Source organism: Aspergillus undulatus, assembly GCF_047715775.1.
Source record: "Aspergillus undulatus strain CBS 261.88 unplaced genomic scaffold BDV17scaffold_19, whole genome shotgun sequence".
In the NCBI taxonomy this organism is placed as follows: Eukaryota; Fungi; Ascomycota; class Eurotiomycetes; order Eurotiales; family Aspergillaceae; genus Aspergillus; species Aspergillus undulatus.
Window position 1 is genome coordinate 405,839 of NW_027396623.1, and position 19,317 is coordinate 425,155.

At 48.3% G+C, this 19,317-nt stretch overlaps 7 protein-coding genes across 7 annotated transcripts; 5 read left to right on the top strand and 2 right to left on the bottom strand.

Annotated features, from left to right (window-relative positions):
* The first annotated feature begins 33 nt into the window (after nucleotides 1-33).
* Nucleotides 34-3,025, top strand: BDV17DRAFT_60342 (WAPL family protein). The gene is made up of 3 exons (XM_073764842.1): nucleotides 34-392; nucleotides 448-2,285; nucleotides 2,335-3,025. The coding sequence occupies exons 1-3, from the start codon at nucleotides 206-208 to the stop codon at nucleotides 2,626-2,628; spliced, it is 2,319 nt and encodes a 772-aa protein (XP_073616469.1). The 5' UTR covers nucleotides 34-205; the 3' UTR covers nucleotides 2,629-3,025.
* A 396-nt stretch (nucleotides 3,026-3,421) lies between these two features.
* On the top strand, nucleotides 3,422-4,137 carry rhbA (Rheb family small GTPase rhbA; the record flags this gene model as incomplete). The annotated part of the gene is made up of 4 exons (XM_073761956.1): nucleotides 3,422-3,476; nucleotides 3,525-3,664; nucleotides 3,718-3,810; nucleotides 3,898-4,137. The coding sequence occupies 4 exons, from the start codon at nucleotides 3,422-3,424 to the stop codon at nucleotides 4,135-4,137; spliced, it is 528 nt and encodes a 175-aa protein (XP_073616470.1).
* Nucleotides 4,138-4,734: 597 nt separating this feature from the next.
* Nucleotides 4,735-7,009, top strand: BDV17DRAFT_261526 (serine--tRNA ligase SES1). Its single transcript, XM_073757652.1, has 7 exons — nucleotides 4,735-5,068; nucleotides 5,144-5,214; nucleotides 5,298-5,459; nucleotides 5,518-5,939; nucleotides 5,990-6,080; nucleotides 6,137-6,505; nucleotides 6,555-7,009. The coding sequence occupies exons 1-7, from the start codon at nucleotides 4,936-4,938 to the stop codon at nucleotides 6,729-6,731; spliced, it is 1,425 nt and encodes a 474-aa protein (XP_073616471.1). The 5' UTR covers nucleotides 4,735-4,935; the 3' UTR covers nucleotides 6,732-7,009.
* A 729-nt stretch (nucleotides 7,010-7,738) lies between these two features.
* Nucleotides 7,739-9,751, top strand: BDV17DRAFT_298043 (D-3-phosphoglycerate dehydrogenase; the record flags this gene model as incomplete). Its single annotated transcript, XM_073763612.1, has 7 exons — nucleotides 7,739-8,043; nucleotides 8,112-8,419; nucleotides 8,503-9,092; nucleotides 9,149-9,191; nucleotides 9,245-9,303; nucleotides 9,359-9,440; nucleotides 9,504-9,751. The coding sequence occupies 7 exons, from the start codon at nucleotides 7,739-7,741 to the stop codon at nucleotides 9,530-9,532; spliced, it is 1,416 nt and encodes a 471-aa protein (XP_073616472.1). The 3' UTR covers nucleotides 9,533-9,751.
* Nucleotides 9,752-9,873: 122 nt separating this feature from the next.
* BDV17DRAFT_60469 (CDC2/CDK family serine/threonine-protein kinase) lies at nucleotides 9,874-12,445 on the bottom strand. The gene is made up of 8 exons (XM_073764843.1): nucleotides 12,244-12,445; nucleotides 11,880-12,174; nucleotides 11,743-11,824; nucleotides 11,593-11,689; nucleotides 11,389-11,543; nucleotides 11,307-11,334; nucleotides 11,045-11,258; nucleotides 9,874-10,994 (listed from the first exon to the last, which is right to left on the bottom strand). Exons 2-8 carry the CDS (start codon nucleotides 11,987-11,989, stop codon nucleotides 9,971-9,973), a joined length of 1,710 nt encoding a protein of 569 aa, XP_073616473.1. The 5' UTR covers nucleotides 11,990-12,174; nucleotides 12,244-12,445; the 3' UTR covers nucleotides 9,874-9,970.
* BDV17DRAFT_261551 (putative P-type ATPase) lies at nucleotides 12,409-18,420 on the bottom strand. Its single transcript, XM_073757653.1, has 24 exons — nucleotides 18,198-18,420; nucleotides 17,936-18,068; nucleotides 17,846-17,885; nucleotides 17,247-17,783; nucleotides 16,854-17,195; nucleotides 16,670-16,804; nucleotides 16,545-16,611; nucleotides 16,364-16,495; nucleotides 15,960-16,309; nucleotides 15,763-15,908; nucleotides 15,604-15,711; nucleotides 15,257-15,554; nucleotides 15,024-15,177; nucleotides 14,641-14,973; nucleotides 14,513-14,595; nucleotides 14,327-14,461; nucleotides 14,011-14,243; nucleotides 13,835-13,958; nucleotides 13,742-13,787; nucleotides 13,523-13,673; nucleotides 13,320-13,468; nucleotides 12,726-13,260; nucleotides 12,564-12,657; nucleotides 12,409-12,499 (listed from the first exon to the last, which is right to left on the bottom strand). The coding sequence occupies exons 2-22, from the start codon at nucleotides 18,025-18,027 to the stop codon at nucleotides 12,977-12,979; spliced, it is 3,939 nt and encodes a 1,312-aa protein (XP_073616474.1). The 5' UTR covers nucleotides 18,028-18,068; nucleotides 18,198-18,420; the 3' UTR covers nucleotides 12,409-12,499; nucleotides 12,564-12,657; nucleotides 12,726-12,976.
* On the top strand, nucleotides 12,568-12,791 carry BDV17DRAFT_281350 (uncharacterized protein; the record flags this gene model as incomplete). Its single annotated transcript, XM_073760011.1, has 2 exons — nucleotides 12,568-12,657; nucleotides 12,726-12,791. The coding sequence occupies 2 exons, from the start codon at nucleotides 12,568-12,570 to the stop codon at nucleotides 12,789-12,791; spliced, it is 156 nt and encodes a 51-aa protein (XP_073616475.1).
* Nucleotides 18,421-19,317: the final 897 nt, after the last annotated feature.

Below are 19,317 nucleotides of genomic sequence, written 5' to 3' on the forward strand. Positions count from 1 at the left end.
AGAGAGGCTGATCGGGATGCAAGAAGATTAGTCATCATCCTAAATCACTCGCAGTTCTAGGTACCAATGTACGGGACCTTATTCCAGCATCAGATCCGTGGATTCTTGACCTTGAAATACCGCAAAAGAGATTTCGAAATGCTGAAGCCATACGAGCCGGGATTCGTCACCTCGTATCTACTTTAGGACCACAGATTACCGCAGCATGCCTCAAAATCGAAAACGGCCGGTGACGTATGGCAAATCGCCCTTGACTAGGATCGAGGCTCATGCGCCTGGGTCGAGGGTATTGACCTCTCCTTCGTCAGTTGACAAATCCATGAGGGCAGCATGCTCTTCGCCAAAATCTTCTGCTCGACCGCTTCAGCCTTTCCGCCTGCCAAAAACCTTACGTGAGTCCGTGATAACACTTATCCATCTTGGTCTACATACTTATGACGATCCTAGCCGGCCCGCCCTCGAGTCAAGAGGAAGATGAGCGCAGCAGCATGCAACGAAAGCGCAGGAAGGTATCGCACGGAATAGCCTCCAGGGACCACACACCAACTCAGATGAATCCGCATGCATTTGAGCTTGATAGCTCAGAGGCCGGCGCGGGCGACAACAAAGCTGTTCTCCCACGGATCTTTCATCATGCTAGCGACCAGGAACGCAATCATAGTCATCGATCACCATGCTCAGATAACTCGTCTGAGACCAGATTAGCCAATCAGCCGTCTTCTAGACTTAGAGAGGACCCGGCTAGCGCATCTAGAAAAGATGATCTGCTATCTACGCGGCGAAGACTGATCGACTCATTAGGCACAACAGATGGTATAGATGTTCGTACCCCAGCGTCAGATGATATGATCGAGTCAGCACACATCTCCAACAGGACTATCATCGATAGACTGCACTCAACCTCGGCCCATCGGCATTATACCCGAGATCAATCGGAGTCCGGGACGCGCACTCACGGTCGCCTTCGGAGGGACTCTTGCGCCCCTATACCTTCCATGCTGCGATCCTCAGGAGTTACCTATTCGCGACAGCGTTCATTTCTGAATGAGTCCCTTAGCGTGACCGGCTGCGAGCCGCACGGTCTAGGCAAGCCTCTTGGGCTTGGGACTGAAAAGGCACCTGACACTGCGGCTCCTTCGCACATGCCATCTGAAGAGGAGGATCTTCATGAGATCAAGCCTGTTCGTAGCATCCACGAGCTTCGGCAGGCCGGTGACAATGCTCGATTCCGCGAAGTCATCGACTCGATGTTCGAAGATCTCGAAAATCCAGATAGTTCACGATCTGGGAGGTGTTGTGGCCTCGCCGAGTTGTGCGGCAAACTTATGAATCCTCAGTTTGCGCATCGCTTTTCTGAGCAGGGCTTTGACGAACGTCTGGTGGACTGCACGTCCAGCAGCCTGGATATAACATCCGCGTTCCTTGCGCTCGCTGCTTACAAGCTTATATTGAGTGGTGGCCATGCGTCTCGACCGTTCTTCGAGTCCTCTTGGCCAAGGATTCTCGAACTGGCCCCCTTACTACTGGACATAGAGGATGACCTCCTCGTCTTGGCGCGAGAACCGTCGATGGCTCTCTCAAAGACAGCACAAGCATCCATAAGGGCTATTCGCGCTCATCTGCCGACCGCCATTTGCTCCACGTCGGCATGCTTGTCGCCCCGGTTGATGGCACTTGAGTGCATGAAGTCTTCCTTGATAGTCCTTCGAGAGAGCGGCCATACTATCCGGCTTGTGCCTATGTCGTTGCTGAAAAAGCTAGTCAATATGATGACAATGATTGCTTCCAGTGACTTATATGGTTCACAATCGGAGAGCCAGTTTCAGCTTCTGGATTTGGAATTTGCGGTTTTCGAGAATTATTCAGTAATATCAGAATCATTCAATAACGATCATATTCAGTGTTTTCGACGCCTTTCCCGGCTCCACAGTCTTCTAACCCTGGGTCGTCGCGATTCACAACGTCATATATCATTGTCCTACATTCGAATGATATTGAATCTTACCAATAAAGAGCCGACACTTTGTGAAAGTTTCGCAATTCCAGCTCTCGTTTCCGAAATCGCCAAGGTCGCAATTCGCGAATCCTGCGAACTGTCTAGAGATATGCGTGGCGACGAGAGCAGCACATTGGATGGAGTTGTATTGGCGCTGGGCACCCTCATAAATTTGACGGAAAACGCTGAGCGGTCGAGAGCTATACTTATGCAATCCAGTAGTCATACGGTCTCTTTCTTTGACCAGCTTCTGCAGCAGTTCTCCGTTAGGGTCCCTTGTATAGACCAGGTAACCTGCATTCTGATGGGTCGATTAATCTTTTCTGACTTTTACTTAGGCTCACTCCATGCCCGAAGTGCATGACAATGTTGTGGCAGGCTACCTGTCTATCCTTCTGCTCACTGTCTGTTTAGACAAGCAAGCTCGTCTGGCTGTGAAAGGTTCCTTGGCCGGAGATGGTCTAGCCCCGATTCTGTCGACTGCTGAGAAGTTTCTACAGTACCATAGAAAGATTGAAAAGGATACGCAACCTTCTGAGCCTTGGGAGCAAGGAGAATCTAGACTCACCGCGCGGTTGGAGCACATCATCAGTCGAATACGCCTATTGGAGGAGCTTGCTCGTGCGCCGTAGTAATGCTGGATGGGGGCACTGAACTCCTTTTTGATTATAGCATGACCTGCATGTGCTTCGTCTGTTCAGGTACCTATCTTCAACGCCTGGGCATAACCGTACCAAGAAGTATCCCCGAGATTGGAGAGTCCCTCTGAGAATCCTCAATTTCTCGCAATTTCTCGCAATTGTTACCTGGCACTACCCGCCCGTCTAACCAAGACTAGCCGAGGCAACGGAGCACGCATCATTGCACTGTCGACTTCATAACCTACACGGAATCATCATGGTTTCCGACATACTGACATTGGATGTGGCCGCCTTAGTAGAAGATAAGTTGTAGCCATAAATGTACGGGCGAGAAAGAGCGCCAATGTATACGGTATGTGTACCATTAAGTACCGAAGACCGGATTACGTAGATGGAAGGCTGTCCGTTAGGCGGGCAGCCACTACTCTGCTGTAGTATTATGTGTGTGTTGGTTTGACGTGTTTGCGCCCCGGGCTCGGAGCGGCGAGCTACCTACGTACCCAGGTCATTTGGTATTAACTCGAGTCGAGTTCGCCACACCCACTGAGTCAGCCATTCCTAGCGCTGCACCGCTTATGAGAGTTACTGTCAATGGGTATCTACACTCGTCTGACGTCGTCCTATAACCTACTACTTTGATTGCCTGGCCTCTTATGGTTGCAACTCATAGCGGTTAGTGTCTGTTCGCCGCCGCCCTGGCCAGCATTGCCAGGCATCAGTTTCGCAGACTTTCACGAGTTGTCCTCTCATTTGCTATTGTTATCCCCTCTCCAAAGCTACGAAGATGCCTAGTGCGCCAAAACAACGGAAGATAGCTATTGTCGGCAGTCGCTCCGTGGGTATGTCTCTGCGCCTAAGCTTTCCTCTGCCTAGCTGACCCCTTATAGGGAAATCCTCGCTTACCGTCCGGTTCGTCGAGCACCATTTCGTGGAGAGTTACTACCCGACAATTGAAAATACCTTTAGTCGAATCATCAAATATAATGGTCAGGATTATGCAACCGAAATAGTTGATACAGCCGGACAGGTGAGCAACTCAACGGTGCACGCAATGCCTGCAGAAACTAACCATATTACTAGGACGAGTACAGCATATTGAATTCAAAACACTTTATTGGAATCCATGGCTACATAATTGCCTACTCCGTGGCGTCCCGTCAGTCTTTTGACATGGTAAGGGTCATCAGAGACAAAATACTGAATCATCTGGTAGGCCCTCCATATGCGCTATTGGTATCTTCTAAAACTAAGTTGTACTAGGGTGCAGATTATGTTCCCCTTGTCGTCGTGGGAAATAAGAGCGACCTCAAACCTGAACAGCGTCAAGTGTCCATGGACGAGGGCCGACAATTAGGGGAAGAATTCCGCTGCGCATTCACAGAGGCTAGCGCTCGTCTTGACTACAATGTTGCAAAAGCTTTTGACTTAATGATTGGGGAAATTGAGAAATCACAGAATCCATCACAACCAACTGGAGGTAATAAGTGTGCTTTAATGTGACAAACAGCGGGCTGAACTAATAGAGTGGGTGTCTATCTGTTTCTATCTTCCACACGTCGCGCCATCTTCTCTTCTCTTCGAGACTCGTGTCCTTTTCGGGTGCCCGCTTCGAATACTACCCTCCATCTCGACATAGGCGCCAACTGAAAGCACACCGAACGCGGAGACTCGAGAGTGTTTTCGTGGCTGTTTTAGGCGCGGAGGGTCCATCAATGATCCTCGACGATCCTCCGCAGATATTAGCGTTAAATATGGCAGTAGGTATAGAACACGAGTCAATCTACAGACTTGGCAATCTTTCATCTGTCGGCGCATTTTACAGTCGTTTGTTTTCGTCTCGCGTTAGAACCGTCTTCCATCCACAAGTGCAATAAGTTTGGTAACTGGGTAGTTTACAATGGCATCTTTTTCGCAGTCCAAGTAGTTTGCATACTAACAAAGTCACCTTTATCCTACTCTTCTACGAAGTTGGGCAAGTTAGGCTATTTACCAAGCCTCGGCACTATGTAATTACCTAACACAGTAGATAGTGTAATATGTACCTGCGCCGTAGGTTGATGACTAACCGTCAGCGTGACTCGAGAAGTGTAGACAGTACCTAAGAGAGCCCAGCCCTGGAGTGGATGCCCTAGGCTAGATTCGCTCGGTGAAATTAAGCCAAATTTCGTGCCCCTCATATCCCCCGCCCTGCTGTGAAGTTATTTGCACATTGATCAAACTTCAGTCAACAGTAATACCGACAGACCTGGATTCATTAAACGTTCGCCCAATCTACAATCAAAGATACTGCCCTTGAAAATGCTCGATCTCGCTGATTTCATTACTGAACGTGGTGGTGATCCGAATAAAATCAAGGAAAGCCAGAGGAGAAGATATGCCCCCGAAGCTGCGGTTGACGAGGTCATTGCCTTGTACGAAGAGGCTCGCCGTGGTAGGTCTCGACCTTATTAATTCTGAGCGAAGCGGTGTATGGCTCTAGAGCAAGCTGATTCTGGGTCTGCCGTAGCACGTTATGACGTTTCTCAGATAAATTCCCAACTCAATGGCCTTCTCAAGGAGATTGGCAAGAAGAAAAAGGTGAGCATCTGTCTTTGAGCTACGTAAACCTGGTAGTGCAGGTGTGCTTTTCATTCTCCAGCCTTCTGACTGACGGAAAATAGAACAAGGAAGACGCAAGCAGCCTCTTGGAGGAGAAAGCAACACTGGAGAGTCGGCGGAAGGAGGCAGAGGAAAATGCTATGCAGAAGGAGGGCCTCAGGGATAGGAAGATTCGAACGATCGGCAATTACGTCCATGAGTCGGTCCCCGTGAGCAACAATGAGGTCGGTGACACCCTCGTGAGCTGGTTAATGCTTGAGTGATATTGATCATGTCGCCTAGGATGACAATTCCGTCGTCAGATCGTGGTCTCCGGAAAACTTCGTTGCTGAAAAGCCCAATTGCCTATCGCATCACGAGGTCCTCACGCGACTGGACGGCTACGACCCGGAACGTGGAGTCAAGATCGTTGGTCATCGTGGGTATTGCTTGACAGGCTATGGTCTTTTCTTGAACCTTGCACTTGTGAACTATGGACTGGAATTCCTCTGGAAACGTGGTTATAAGCCAAACCAGCCGCCACACTTTATGCTCAAGGAGATGATGGCTAAAACCGCCCAACTCGAACAGTTCGACGAGGAGCTCTACAAGGTTACAGAGGGTGAGGACAAAACTACCGACAAATACTTAATCGCCACCTCTGAGCAACCCTTGTCGGCGTTGCATGATAGTGAATGGCTTCAGGATAAGGATCTTCCGATCAGGTGAGATGACTTTCACTCATTCGCTTATATCTATGCTTACTGGGTGCCAGATACGCTGGTTATAGCACATGCTATCGTAAGGAAGCCGGTGCTCATGGAAAGGATGCGTGGGGCATTTTCCGTGTCCACCAGTTTGAGAAGGTCAGGACTACCATACCCTTGAAGGAATGTCGGGACTGAACTCTGACTCATGCTAGATCGAACAATTCATTCTCACGAAACCCGAGGATTCATGGAATGTCTTTGATGAGATGATCGCAACTTCGGAGGAGTTTTACCAATCCCTCGGACTTCCTTACCAAATCGTCTCCATAGTCTCGGGAGCTTTGAATAATGCCGCCGCGAAAAAGTTTGACCTTGAAGCTTGGTTCCCCTTTCAGCAGGAATATAAGGAGCTTGTTTCTTGCTCCAATTGCATTGACTACCAGGCACGCGCACTTGGAATTCGATACGGCCCCAAGAAATCCACGGATGCGAAGAAATCGTATGTCCATGCACTAAATGCCACTCTGTGCGCTACAGAGAGAACGCTCTGTTGTATACTTGAGAATTACCAAACAGATGATGTATGAGTGAGGCTTCCTTAATAATATGGCCCATATTGACGATGTATAGGGATTCGTCGTTCCAGAACCCTTGAGGAAATATATCCCCGGAGCCCCGGAGTTCCTTCCTTACACGAAAGAATTACCCAAAGACAGCACGTCCACCAAATCCCGAAGCAAGCAAGCCGCAAAACCCGCGGGCAGCACGGATGAAGCATCCAAGAAATTACGGGGCCTGCAGCTATGATTTAGATGGCTTGGATTCTCGTGCCATTTCTACTGCCGGTACACAGTCGTTCATGTGTTTTGCTTTTCACCTTCAATCGACCGGAATGTGTTTATCAATTCTCTGGGTTAACTCCACGGCGTTCGCGTACAAGGCATTTGTAGCGCCAGGGTACTATAGAGTGAATTCGACCAGACCATACTGTCCATAGCCACCATTCCACATAAACAATCTGTACAGTCATATCGTGGGCACCGAGAACATCAAGCGCAGCACTCAGAAGTAGTGCCCTAGTGAATCACAACCTGTGTCTGAATAAAAAGGACAACAAAATGCCCTTGTACATACGTACCTTGTCAACATCTGCAGGGTTGAGTCACGCCGCATGGGCTGACAATCATCATTAGGTAAGACCGTAAGATTGCCCCAATTTGCCCCTCCAGCGCAACCCCTCCAAGTCCGACTCCGAGTCCGGAGCTGAGCCGAACAATTGAATTCTTGGCTCAGGCGACAGAGTGTACAGAGTGACCGAACTACAACTGGAAAGTTTGTGATAGAACGCGCGGTGCTTGCGATGTTAGATTTCACTATTAAGTACTCAATTGCTAGAACCTGATACCATTTTTTTGAGCATTGGTAAAATACTACATGTGTACGGCTGCTTGTCGTTTCATCTTTAATGGTCACTGGAATATTTCGGAGCAAAGTTTAGGATGACTCAATTCATGGTACAATAATAGCTGCCGCGAAACGGGATGCTTATTAAATTTTTCTTGTAAGAGGACCTGTGGCGCTGCACTTCCCCTACTTCAAATACAGCCCGTTTCTGCCTCGCACGCATATCCGATTACCAAAAGATCAACCGCTAGGAATTGCACAAGGAGTAATTGGCACGCAATCGTATGTCCCCCCACCTTCCCATTCCTACTGGATCTTCGCGGCGTCTGATTCCCATTTCTGTAGCACTGTAGGGCCGCAGAAATAATTCTTCTGAGACTCCATATTGCGCCGATCGACAACTCGAGGCCATGGCTACATCTGCAAGAGACATCAAAGATGCGAACCTTGGTGTTTCGCAAAATCAGAGCCTTTCAACCTCACCAAATGCTTCTTTCCAATCCGCCCCCTCTAGCCATAGTGGCTCAACCTTTGCAACACGCACCATTCCACTTACCAACGCGAAACATCTGAAGCCGTTTGCTACTGAGGACATCAAGGTCTTGCTCCTTGAAAATGTCAACCAGACGGGTCGCGACATTCTCAGCAAACAAGGATATCAAGTAGAGTTTCTCAAGTCATCCCTCCCCGAGGATCAACTTATAGAGAAGATTCGGTGAGTCTGCTCTGTACGAAGAGCGTCCCACCAGAATATCCCGTTGACGCATTTTCTCTGTTCTACAGTGACGTTCACGTAATCGGAATTCGGTCTAAGACAAAGCTGACCGAGCGAGTGTTGAAGGAAGCCCGTAATCTCATAGTCATTGGGTGCTTCTGCATTGGAACAAACCAAGTCGATCTGCAGTATGCGGCCGAGCACGGTATTGCTGTGTTTAACTCGCCCTTTAGCAATTCCCGCAGCGTGGCCGAACTGGTCATTTGTGAAATCATCGCTCTCGCTCGCCAGCTTGGAGATCGATCCAACGAAATGCACAATGGCACCTGGAACAAAGTGAGCAACAAGTGCTGGGAGATTCGAGGCAAAACCCTAGGTATTCATCCTCCTGTACCCATGTGGATGCTGACACGGTGCCCATGAGGTAGTTTCCTGCTCACCATCTGACTTTGCTCACAGGAATTATTGGGTATGGCCACATTGGCTCTCAACTCTCGGTTCTTGCAGAGGCAATGGGCATGTCGGTAGTTTTCTATGATGTGGTGAATCTCATGGAATTGGGCACGGCTCGCCAAGTCGCAACGCTGGAAGGCCTGCTGTCCGAGGCGGATTTCATCACCTGTCATGTGCCTGAGCTTCCCGAAACACGGAACATGATAGGGAAAGAACAGTTGGAGCTTATGAAAGACGGCAGTTACCTAATCAATGCCAGTCGGGGGACCGTTGTCGATATACCTGCCTTGATACACGCAATGCGATCCGGCAAAATTGCTGGTGCTGCTCTGGATGTTTATCCAAATGAGCCAGCCGGAAATGGCGATTATTTCAACAACGATCTCAACACCTGGGGAACTGATCTCCGTGCTTTGAAAAATTTGATACTGACACCACACATTGGCGGTAGTACAGAAGAAGCGCAACGTGCGATTGGCGTCGAGGTGGCGGACGCTTTAGTCAGATACGTCAATGAAGGTACAACCCTGGGCGCCGTTAACCTTCCAGAGGTTGCCCTCCGCTCCCTGACCATGGATGAACCGGATCACGCACGGGTATGTAAATTTTCTCCCGTGGCAGACTCTTTCTTGTGCATTGACCATACCTCCAGGTTATCTATATTCACCACAACGTTCCCGGTGTTCTCCGTAAAGGTAGGAAAACAACTTTGAATATCTGTCTGAGAGAGTCTTACTGATTCCCGTAGTCAATGAGATTCTTGGTGATCACAATGTCGACAAGCAAATGACAGACAGTAGAGGTGATGTTGGTCTCTCGGTTTTGGTCCTCGCGAGAATGAGCCCCGTAATAACCATTTTAGGTCGCCTACTTGATGGCCGATATCAGCAATGTTGACAACACGACGATCAAGGACTTATATGAGAGACTCGAAAGCCTTTCATGTATGTCATGACATCCATCTCTTTTTATAATGATCCGCAAATGACTAATCGATCATTCTCTAGCCCGAATTATGACGAGAATACTGTATTAATGAGCTCATGATTTCTCGTGAACAGATTTGCAACGATCATTCCATATAGATTAGAGGCATATATTATCCGCATCCCTCACAAGAAATTGGCGAATGAGGCGAGGCAAAAGGGCACTACTGTTTGATACTGGTAGCAGAAGTCTTTCAACAACACCTTGTCTAGCAGCAATTTCTTCAATGATCCAAATGCGCTGGAAAATTTGTGGTTTTCTTTTCGGGACGTTTCCAATGACTTTTATCAACATGCAAGAAGAAAGTTTCCTCTTCTGTGTGCTTCATTTTGACTCGAACGCGAAAAAAGAATTCTTCAAATTGCAAATGTTGGATTCTGTCTTTTGCATATATGAATATGAGTCGGGAAAAACGGCTGCTGGAAAGCGTAAGGCTAACATGCCGAAGTTCTGGAGCGGTCAACGGCCCTGGGAGCTGATAGCGACCTCACCGGCGATATGGATTTCTGTCCATCCGTTCTCTATACATAGGGCTTCGGCTTCGTCTCCGTGCCGAGTTTTCCCTAGAATAATCTAGTTTGCTTGCTGAGTAGGGTTTGTCGTAATAAGAGGCCCGCCAGTCAGAATTAGGATGCCCATGATCTCTTTCGCGATTTCGATCACTTCCGCCATAACTGGGTACATATGAGTCAACATTTGCTTCTGGGCCAGTATAGCGACCTCCGTATATTCGATCTCGTCCTTCTCTGTCGGAGTGGCCTGCCGCCCAGGAATGATGAGTCGGAGCTGGGGGCTTGGGTGGCAGCCCTCCATCTCTATGCCGAGAGGGGAGACTATGATTCGTGTCTTCGTCTATTTTTCTCTGTCGGGCTTGCTGGGGTTCATTATGCCAGGCATCACGTCGTTGATTCCCCGGGTTCCCGTTGAGATTCGCCTTGACACCCCGGGCAGCGCCGGGGATGCGCGGATTTCTGGGCTCCACGTTGGTTTTGTTTCCTGAATTAGTTGACCATCCACCATTGCGGCCCATGCCAACCGAACCTCCGGCCGGTGCTGGAGGCATAGCGGCTCGCTGTCCTCGGAATCGCCGTCTATCGAGCTCATGGGAATCTTCAAAACTCGGAAGGTCACCCGGATGGGCTGGGAGCGGCGGTGTTGAGAAGTAAGGGTGTTTCAGCGCATCAATAGCGTTCACTCTTTTGCGCCAATCAAGTTTCAAAAGTTCTGTCAGCAAAGAAATGGCGACAGGGTTTTGACTGTAAAAGGTCAGAGATTTTCGTGAGGTAGACGGGACGATGACGGAGAGACTGATATACTTTTTAAACGTTTCTGCGAGATTACCTGGTCGGTTGCCGAAGCTTTTCACACCTTCACAGCCCGGGAGTGAACTCCATCCTGGCATATTTTCTTCCGTGGGCGTGCCCACAAGGGTGAATATAAGCTGTGCTTGGTTGAGATCGCTGTTACCGGCAAGGATGGGTTTTCCCTTGAACATTTCACCAAAGACACAACTAAGAAAGTTAGAGACATAACAACAAAGGCTGGCTAGCGTGTGAAATACCCAACACCCCACATATCGATCGCAGAGGTATAGCGCCGGAGCTGGAGAAGTAGTTCTGGCGGACGGTACCATCGAGTCACAACCAGGGTGGTATAATCTCTTTTCGCTTCCCCCCCTCCTTTTCCAGGCTGGGGGGGTGCTTCATCGAACGGCCGCGCCAGTCCGAAGTCAGCTATTTGTAGGATACCTTGGTTGCTTATGAGTAGGTTGGCAGCTGTGCTGAAGTCAGCAAGATTCTTCTCATGATTGTGACGGCACTCACCTTTCATGTCACGGTGTAGAATACAATTCTGTGCCTCATCAGAAAAGAACAAACTCTCTCCTCATCTGTAGGGCAGGCATACCCCGTGCAAATATCTCAATCCCTCAAGGAGCTGAATCATGTAGCATTTGATTTGAGCCTCGGTAAAATGAACTGCTGGATTCTCCAGAAGCCCTGAAAGGTCATGTTCCATGTAAGGGAAGACCATATACATGCTGGGCTTCTTGCGTCCTTCGCCTTATCGAGAGTTAGATCGAATCCACAGGTCTAATGCAACATCATGTACCTTTGCTCCGCTCCACTGCCATTTCTCTAAGCCGCATGATGTTGGTGTGTGATAACATTTTCAATAATTTTATCTCTCTCAGGGCTGTGATTGGAAACTTTGACCATCAGATGATTGCAGACCAAAGTAGACAGATTAAGCCTAACTCACCCCATCACGCTCATTGTGCATGAGAATCTTCTTCAAAGCAACGACAGAGCCGTCTCTTTTAGCTCTCGCTCGGTAGACCTCCCTGGGAAACCCATGAATTTTGATCGAATCTAGGACGAAATTTGGAGGCGACTTACCCAAAAGTACCTTCACCGAGTTTACCCAAGAACTCGAAATCGCGAACGCTGGTACACCCAGTAAATCTCGAAACGCCATTGCTGTCTCGTTCAAGTGACGTTATGCCCATTTTCCTTTGACGTCGCTCGCATACGCAATGGGTTGAAGAAAAGGAGGGTTGGCAGATCAAAGACCGAGTATGAGGGGAGGGAGGAGCTAATGATGCTAGAAGATCAACATCGATTTCTGCTCATCCTACAATGGTCGATACAGTTAGACACGGTCTTGGGTGATTAGAGAGATTCAGATTTGTCCCTGTTATTCAGCGTCAGTTAGTATATTTAGAATCAGGGAAGAGACAGAGGGAAAGAGATGTATTTATACCTGATCTCATGAGCGATCTGATCACTGCAGCTCATGCTGTTGTATTCGTGGTTGTTTGACCAAAGGAACGGTATAATGTTAAGCTGACATCGCGTCCAGCATATTCGGCGTGGAACACTCACTTACATGTGAAGCCAATGCATGTCACGTGACAAGCTTGCGGACCATCCAATGGTCCGGATTGGACCGAAATGCTGTGTTCTAACCTCATATCGAACATTTGGACTCCATCAGCGTTCTTGAACCCCACAAATTGAGGTAGGCGAGGCTTCATATCTGGCAACCCTGACTTTCATTTCACAGAATCTAAACTGGCGTGCAGATATGGCGGCAAATCATCCAATCCACATTCACCCGGCTCGCCCTCTCTACCGCTTCACAGCGACTGCCCTTGGCGCCAGCATGTGGTTTTTTGTATGTCAAAGAGTGTCCTTTTGCTACATCATAGTGGCGCTTTGCTGATGAAGTTTTATTCTGAGTAGTTGATGTACCGAGCCAAGAAGGATGGGCCGGCTCTGCTTGGTTGGAAACATCCATGGGATCACTGAGACGAAGCGTTTTGGCAGAGAACCTCCGTTTTCTTGAGACGATTAATACCACACACTAGGCATTCGAATGAACCTGTATTCATATTCAAATTTCACTTGTGTGCTAAACTCAAGTCTATATCTGCTGTATTAATGGTTCTCATTGCGTTGACGGTGGATGTTTTTTTTTGGCATCCCGACCTGTTTCAAAGCATTTCCTCAAGCAGCATCTTATACTGGCGACGCTTCTTCTGATGACCCGACCGCATGAGTAATTTAAGGCGTCCAATAGCGCGAGCAAGTTGAGGGAATAACTTTCGTTCGGACAACCAGGCGAACAAGAAACTCACAAGGACAAGCCCAAGCATCCAAGTAGCAAATGCATCTGATATGAAGGTCAGTTGCATAACCTGCTTTATCCGGGCTGACGGTCCAAAAAGCATATAGCCTGAAAAAATCAAGTCAACGAGTATGGCTATAAGGAACGGCTCTGGGAGCTATCAGTAACCTTCTATTGACAACACGCAAGTCCAGAAGCGCGCCACCTACTATTTGATCTCATCGGTTCTCGGAACGGTGGTCCCACACTCAGGACAATGCTGGCCAATATGTACTGAAAGCTGGAGGTCAAGAATAAAACGGTATTCTCCGAATTCTCTATGTTATCCTCCCCAAGCTCTACACTGGGAGCCTTGAACCTGCAGAAGAGTAAGACGACATCCTTTGGAAGTTGCATAAGAGAGGGGAAGTACCAGGGTTGAGACTGAACCGACTTATAGGCCACGAGCTGCACGACAATGGATATGATGATCTGGCCGAGCAAGGGTGTCAAGACCTTTCGAGAGACAAGATCCGCAGTTGGTCGCTTTCGAGAAAGCATCGGATAAGGAGCCGTCCACCCCACTTAAGAAGATAATGAGCCTTACTTTTCCGAGCGCAGTAATGGTGTACAGATTGAAAGGTAAACTTACTAAAGATTGCGATTGGTAGTATAAGAGCAAGGTCAATGAATAGGAACTGCATGGTCGATCAGCGATGCCCCTACACGTTGAGAGCGAACTCACCTGAAAATCACCGAGATTAGACGCGGTTGTATACAAGAAGCTTACTGTTGTAAACTGGATGGCTGAGTACAAGCTCATGTACTTGAAGCAGCAGAAACTCGTCACCAGCGAGCTCCGACCCTCTCTGTATTAGAATTAGCCGATCAAGTCCCGAAGACGCAGCTGGGGCCTCAAACCTGATCAATGCTGGGACGCAGGAGATATCAAACTGACGGCTGGTAAAGGGTGCGGCTACGGAGGCTTCGGCTTCTGATAAGGAGATGCCAACATCTGCAGCTTTCAACGCGCCGCAGTCATTAGCACCATCGCCACAAAAGCCGCAGCAGTAATCAAGCGATTGGAGCTTTTCAACAAGTTCATGCTTCTCATCGGGTGACATTCTCGCGAACACGTTTCCACGGACAAGCATCTGTGCTGAAGCGTCAGCTATGTCTGGAGACACGGGCAGATAGGTGAGTGTTGCTCCACAGAGCTTCGGGCATATATGCTAACCCTTTTCACGACAACCTCACTTTCGTGCTCCAAAATCCACCTGAATATTTCACCGCTGATCGCAAGCGAGTATTTATGAGTATTGCAGACGTTCCCAGGGATAGACAAGTCAACTTCGTCAGAAGGTAACGACGGCTGCATACGGTCAGCTTTCGTGAACTGGTCACCCCAGAGCATATCGCATACCATTAACGTTTGTGGGTCTAACTCCAGGTTCGGGTTGTCAACGCTTTCCCAGCATAGAGAACTTTTGGCACCACGTGGAAGGCCTGGCTATGTGAGTATCGACAAGGGTTATGGCGAGGTGAACTAACCTTCTACAACTCGTGGTATATAACATTGCTCTTGATTTTCCAAGATACCGCACTCCCTGGCAACGCTTACTGCAGTAAGTATATTGTCACCCGTACACATGATGTTTCGTATGTTTGCCTGATTTAGCTCGGTAATTATTTTTGCAGACGTCGGTTTTAACTTGTTTTCAAAAATTATGAAACCGATGAACTGCAGATTAGACTCCGCATCGGTGCGGGCCATTTTTTGGATCTTCATCCAACTCAGTCTTCGTTCATATCTGGCTGCACAGGCTATGACACGATAGCCACTGTGCGTATACTGACTTAAGATCTCTTCAAAGTCCGCAGGCACTGTACAAATTGGTTAGCCACGTGGTGGTGGCGGACATGAGCTTACTTACAACTGGCTGGAAGACATATATCCTTCACGCTTTCTGGTGCACCCTTGACGAAAACACTCGCGCCAGTGTCCCCAAATTGTCTTACAACCACGCTCGCACGACGAAGTTGCGACACGAACTCAAAACTGCGCAAGACGCCAAGCTCGACAGCTCCCTATAAAAGTTGATTAATGAATTAGTGATGTTCACCTTTGGACAGCTTGCGCATGAACGAGGCGCGGTATGTTTCTCACAGCATTAGGATTTGACGCGGTGGGACTGGGAGGACGAGCAACAGATGGGACAATGGTCTCATTTTCGGAGCTCTGATGCTCGGGTGGCTGGCCTCCACCCTCTTCAAAAGACCACCCAGTAAACTGAAACATCTTTACATCCAACGGGTCTCCTAAAAGTTGGTCATCCACTACTCTCAGAGAATGACATGTTGCCATTATGCGGATGATGGTATCCTGCTTCCCAAAATCCTCTCTCAAAACTATGCCTGATGTTGTGGTGCGTTTGGATGATGCGTCTGATAGGAGTTCAGAGAGCCTAGATAGATTAGTTAATCTTTGCAGGTAAATGTGCTGAAAATACGAACTTCTGATTTCCAGTCATAACTCGAACACCAAGAATGTCTAAGCCATCTTCGGTGAGGGTTCCGGTTTTGTCGAAGCAAATGACATCAAGCTTGCCGCCAACGTTGACCCTTAACAGGAATGTCAGCATGTAGTTACAAGATGAGGAACATTGCTCTAACCTCTGGGGGCTGATGCAGAAAATGTTACTGCTCTTCAACCGAGACAGGGCAAAATTGGTGCCAATTGTTAGTGTAGCCGGTAGCGCCGGAGGCACAACGATCGTTATCAAGTCAAGAGCTCTGACAATTATCAGACGCCACGAAAGCTATTGAAGGTAAGCCAGGCACATTCACTGAGCAGGGGCGTGGAGACTTACGCCCAGTCGCACAAAGTTAATAAAAGACGCTATGAAGCCTAGAGTAGCAACCACACCCATGACAGATATGTAACGAAACGAGTCCCGATAGAATTTGAAGCCCGAAGGCTTGGGGAAAAGCATTGAACGAACAAGCGCCCCTTTTGTAGTCAAAAAACCTGTCCTCATGACGACCGCCAGCGCGATGGCCTCATCGTCATCTACGCCCTGCGGGCGTCGCGCCCTAATGATCTTGGTACCGTTAAATAAAAAGTGTTTGGCGATATTAGGGTGGACTGAAGGGGCACTGAGGTTAAGATAGTCGAGAGCATCGTCCGTCAAAGGAACCTTCGAGACCGGGATAGATTCACCTAGAATCTAATCAATTTCCATTCAGATCCTTGGTAGACTCGTTCATCGCGTACCCGTAAGCATGCTTTCGTTCACGATACAGTCTCCAGATAGTAAAATACAATCGCATGGAACCTGGTTGAGAGACGGATCGGAAAACTCGAATACGTCACCAGGGACAAGGTCTTGAGATGTGACAGATCTCCCTGGAAAAATGTTAAGATCTGGGGCGATTATCGTAATTCCTGCACTCACAGAAGCCATTTCTAAGAACGCGGATATCGCACTCAAAGAGAGACATCTCTTTTAGGCGTCTCGTTGTCTGAATTGTTTAGGGACAATGGACCGAACTTTTGTAATTGGGTAAAGATGCCACGTACTGCAGTAGTCTCAATGACTGTGGTTCCTATGCTGAAGACCGAGATAAGGAAGATGCAAGCAGCGTAGTAATAGTACGTATCCAAAGACCAGAGTATGAGGCTAGCAAGCTGAAAAATGTAGAATGGGTGGAAAGCCTTCTCTTATAAGTATATCAGATGAGCAATAGCTGGATATTGGACCTACTTCGTCAGTTAGAAGTTGAAGCAGCGACTTCTGTTGAATGTTTATAGCATTTTTGCCGAAAATCTGTTCGCGGCTATCACGGTCGTCGGCATTGAGCCCAAGTCTCATGGATTTCGCGTTTGTCCATGATTGATCTTTCCAGCCGCTTATCAAGAGGAATTTGTCCTCTAAAGGGTGATAGAAGAAACGCAAGTATCTATAATCGAGGTATCGCAGTTTTTCAAAGGACGGGTCGCTATCTTCATCAAATGCGTAACGATAAGAGTCCGCAAACACAGTCGAGAGGGGTCGCTCATATGCTTGTTCGCAGACTTCGCATACGCTGAGCTGTTTCCATTGGTCCTTATCTCGCTCAGCAAATTATCGCCAACCAGACAAGACCACGTCTCTTACCTCAATTACCACCCATTGACACATATTCAAAGTTGCACGTTTCCCCAGTAAGCGTATTCTCCACCTCGGGAGCCATCGTAACAAGAGGAAAGCGAAACCCAAGGTCAAGGTGCATAATAAATAATATAAAATAGCTCCGGTCGTGGTTGTCGTGAAGCCGCTTATGATGATCGTTGAGTCTTCCGAAGCGATATGAATTTCTTGTTTCACTCTGCCATCGCCCCCCCATTCTTCATCACTAGAGCCGACAGACAGTGACCGCCGTGGAAGGAGTGGATCTCGAACAGAGCTTCGGTGGTAGGCAGGTTGTGTTGGTCCGTACGAGAACTTGGCAGATTCATTGGAATTATTAAGTTCAGCGGCGCGCAATTCATCGATACCGCCTTCAAGGTCCAAAGACTCTCTCCGCAACCATCCAGCTGGATCTTCTTGCTCGTGCTGATATGAGAAGCTGATACTGGACTCTCTCCTAGTGCGGCGGTGGGAAAACGAGGCAATGCTAGACGGAATGCTTTCCGATATTGGTCCGTCAAATATCTGTTAACGCGGGTCAGAATGGCTTCCAGGGGTTGAGCTACATCGATAGCATGTAAACGTACTTCGTTGCGAGCCATTCCAACATCTGTCACAACACTATAACTGAACTGACATTAGCTGGGACAAATGTATGGTCTCACGGAGCTGCCAACCTGCTCCGCATTGAATCACGTCGCCGTGCCATTGAAATGGCAGTGGGCGCTGATGACTGAGCGCCTCCAGCCGCGTAGTAAGAGTTGTCCATGTTGCAGTCTCTGGGATATCCTCTTTTATGGTCCACCACTCCTGTAATGCGGAGCTTAGTAATTGGTCAAAAAAAAGGCATCAATGCAGGGGCTCACGCGATTAGCATGCTGCCGAGCGCGTAGTCATAGGCCGCATCGCGTCGAGTACCGTGGGACCTATGAGTCTTACTTGATTATCTTCTGACCCCAGCTTTCTGGCGACACGTGACGCGTCGTGATGAGAGTGAATTTGCGACGGGAGTGACGCTTAAGCTTTCAATTGTATACTCTGCAGGCTCTCGTGTGAGGTTTCCGTACAGCGTTCAGAAGACGCTGAATTTCCCGATAGATTTCATGATAGTCTGTGTAAGTAGATCCGTGTTATCGCAGGAAGCAATATGGCGAATTTAAGCGAACGGGATTCGACGAGGATACTACACCTAGGTAGTATGACGTAATATCTGTGGCTAGGTGATGAACCTATCTAACTCTTTCATACCTCACTCGAATACTCCGTAGATAAGCACTGGTAGTCATTCATTCATATTATGTTTTATCACTACATATCGAGAGTACAAATAGCTCAGTGCTACGTGCTAGCGGTACGTACTAGACTGGATATTTGTAGACTAGGCCGTCAACACAGGTAACGCGCAGAAGGTAGGGGTCCTCCGCAACACATTATTTAACGAACATACCTATAGCTACGTCAAGATGCCATGTTCTAAGCTAGAAACTGTCGGGCATGTGTAGTTCAATCGGATGTGGAACCTGAGGAGGATATTTGGATGCTCCAGCAGAAACTATCAGGCATCTCCTGCTAATCGCAACTAGCTAGTAGAGAGGGGAAGAAGATGTCTCACCTACGTAAAATACTGTTGAGGATATGCTGCCAGCCTGCCGTACGATCCACAAACTATCCCTCCTACTGTAGGTCTGGACGAGGTTCAGGTCGTGCATATACCTTGAGCAGCGCGGAGGCGATGTTCTTTCCAGTCTCCTAGCTCCGAAATGTTTTCATTCGTGAACATGGCAAACATCGATTTGGAATTGGATTTCCGAGACCTTATTCTTGACAGGTACGGAATAGTAATTTTGATTCTCCGGTGTTCTCAACAGCCACTTTGAGTCCCGCCAAGCCCCTCGGCCCAAAGGCGCTAAGATCCCACCAAGCCAGGATTCCAGACCCCAAAATCTCAGCGTATCAAATTCTTTCAACCCTTAACCTCCCTCTCCGCGACAACCCCCTCAACGGAATCTGTTCTCTTGAGGTGTCCGTATATTTTCCGACTGAATCGTCACGATGTCCG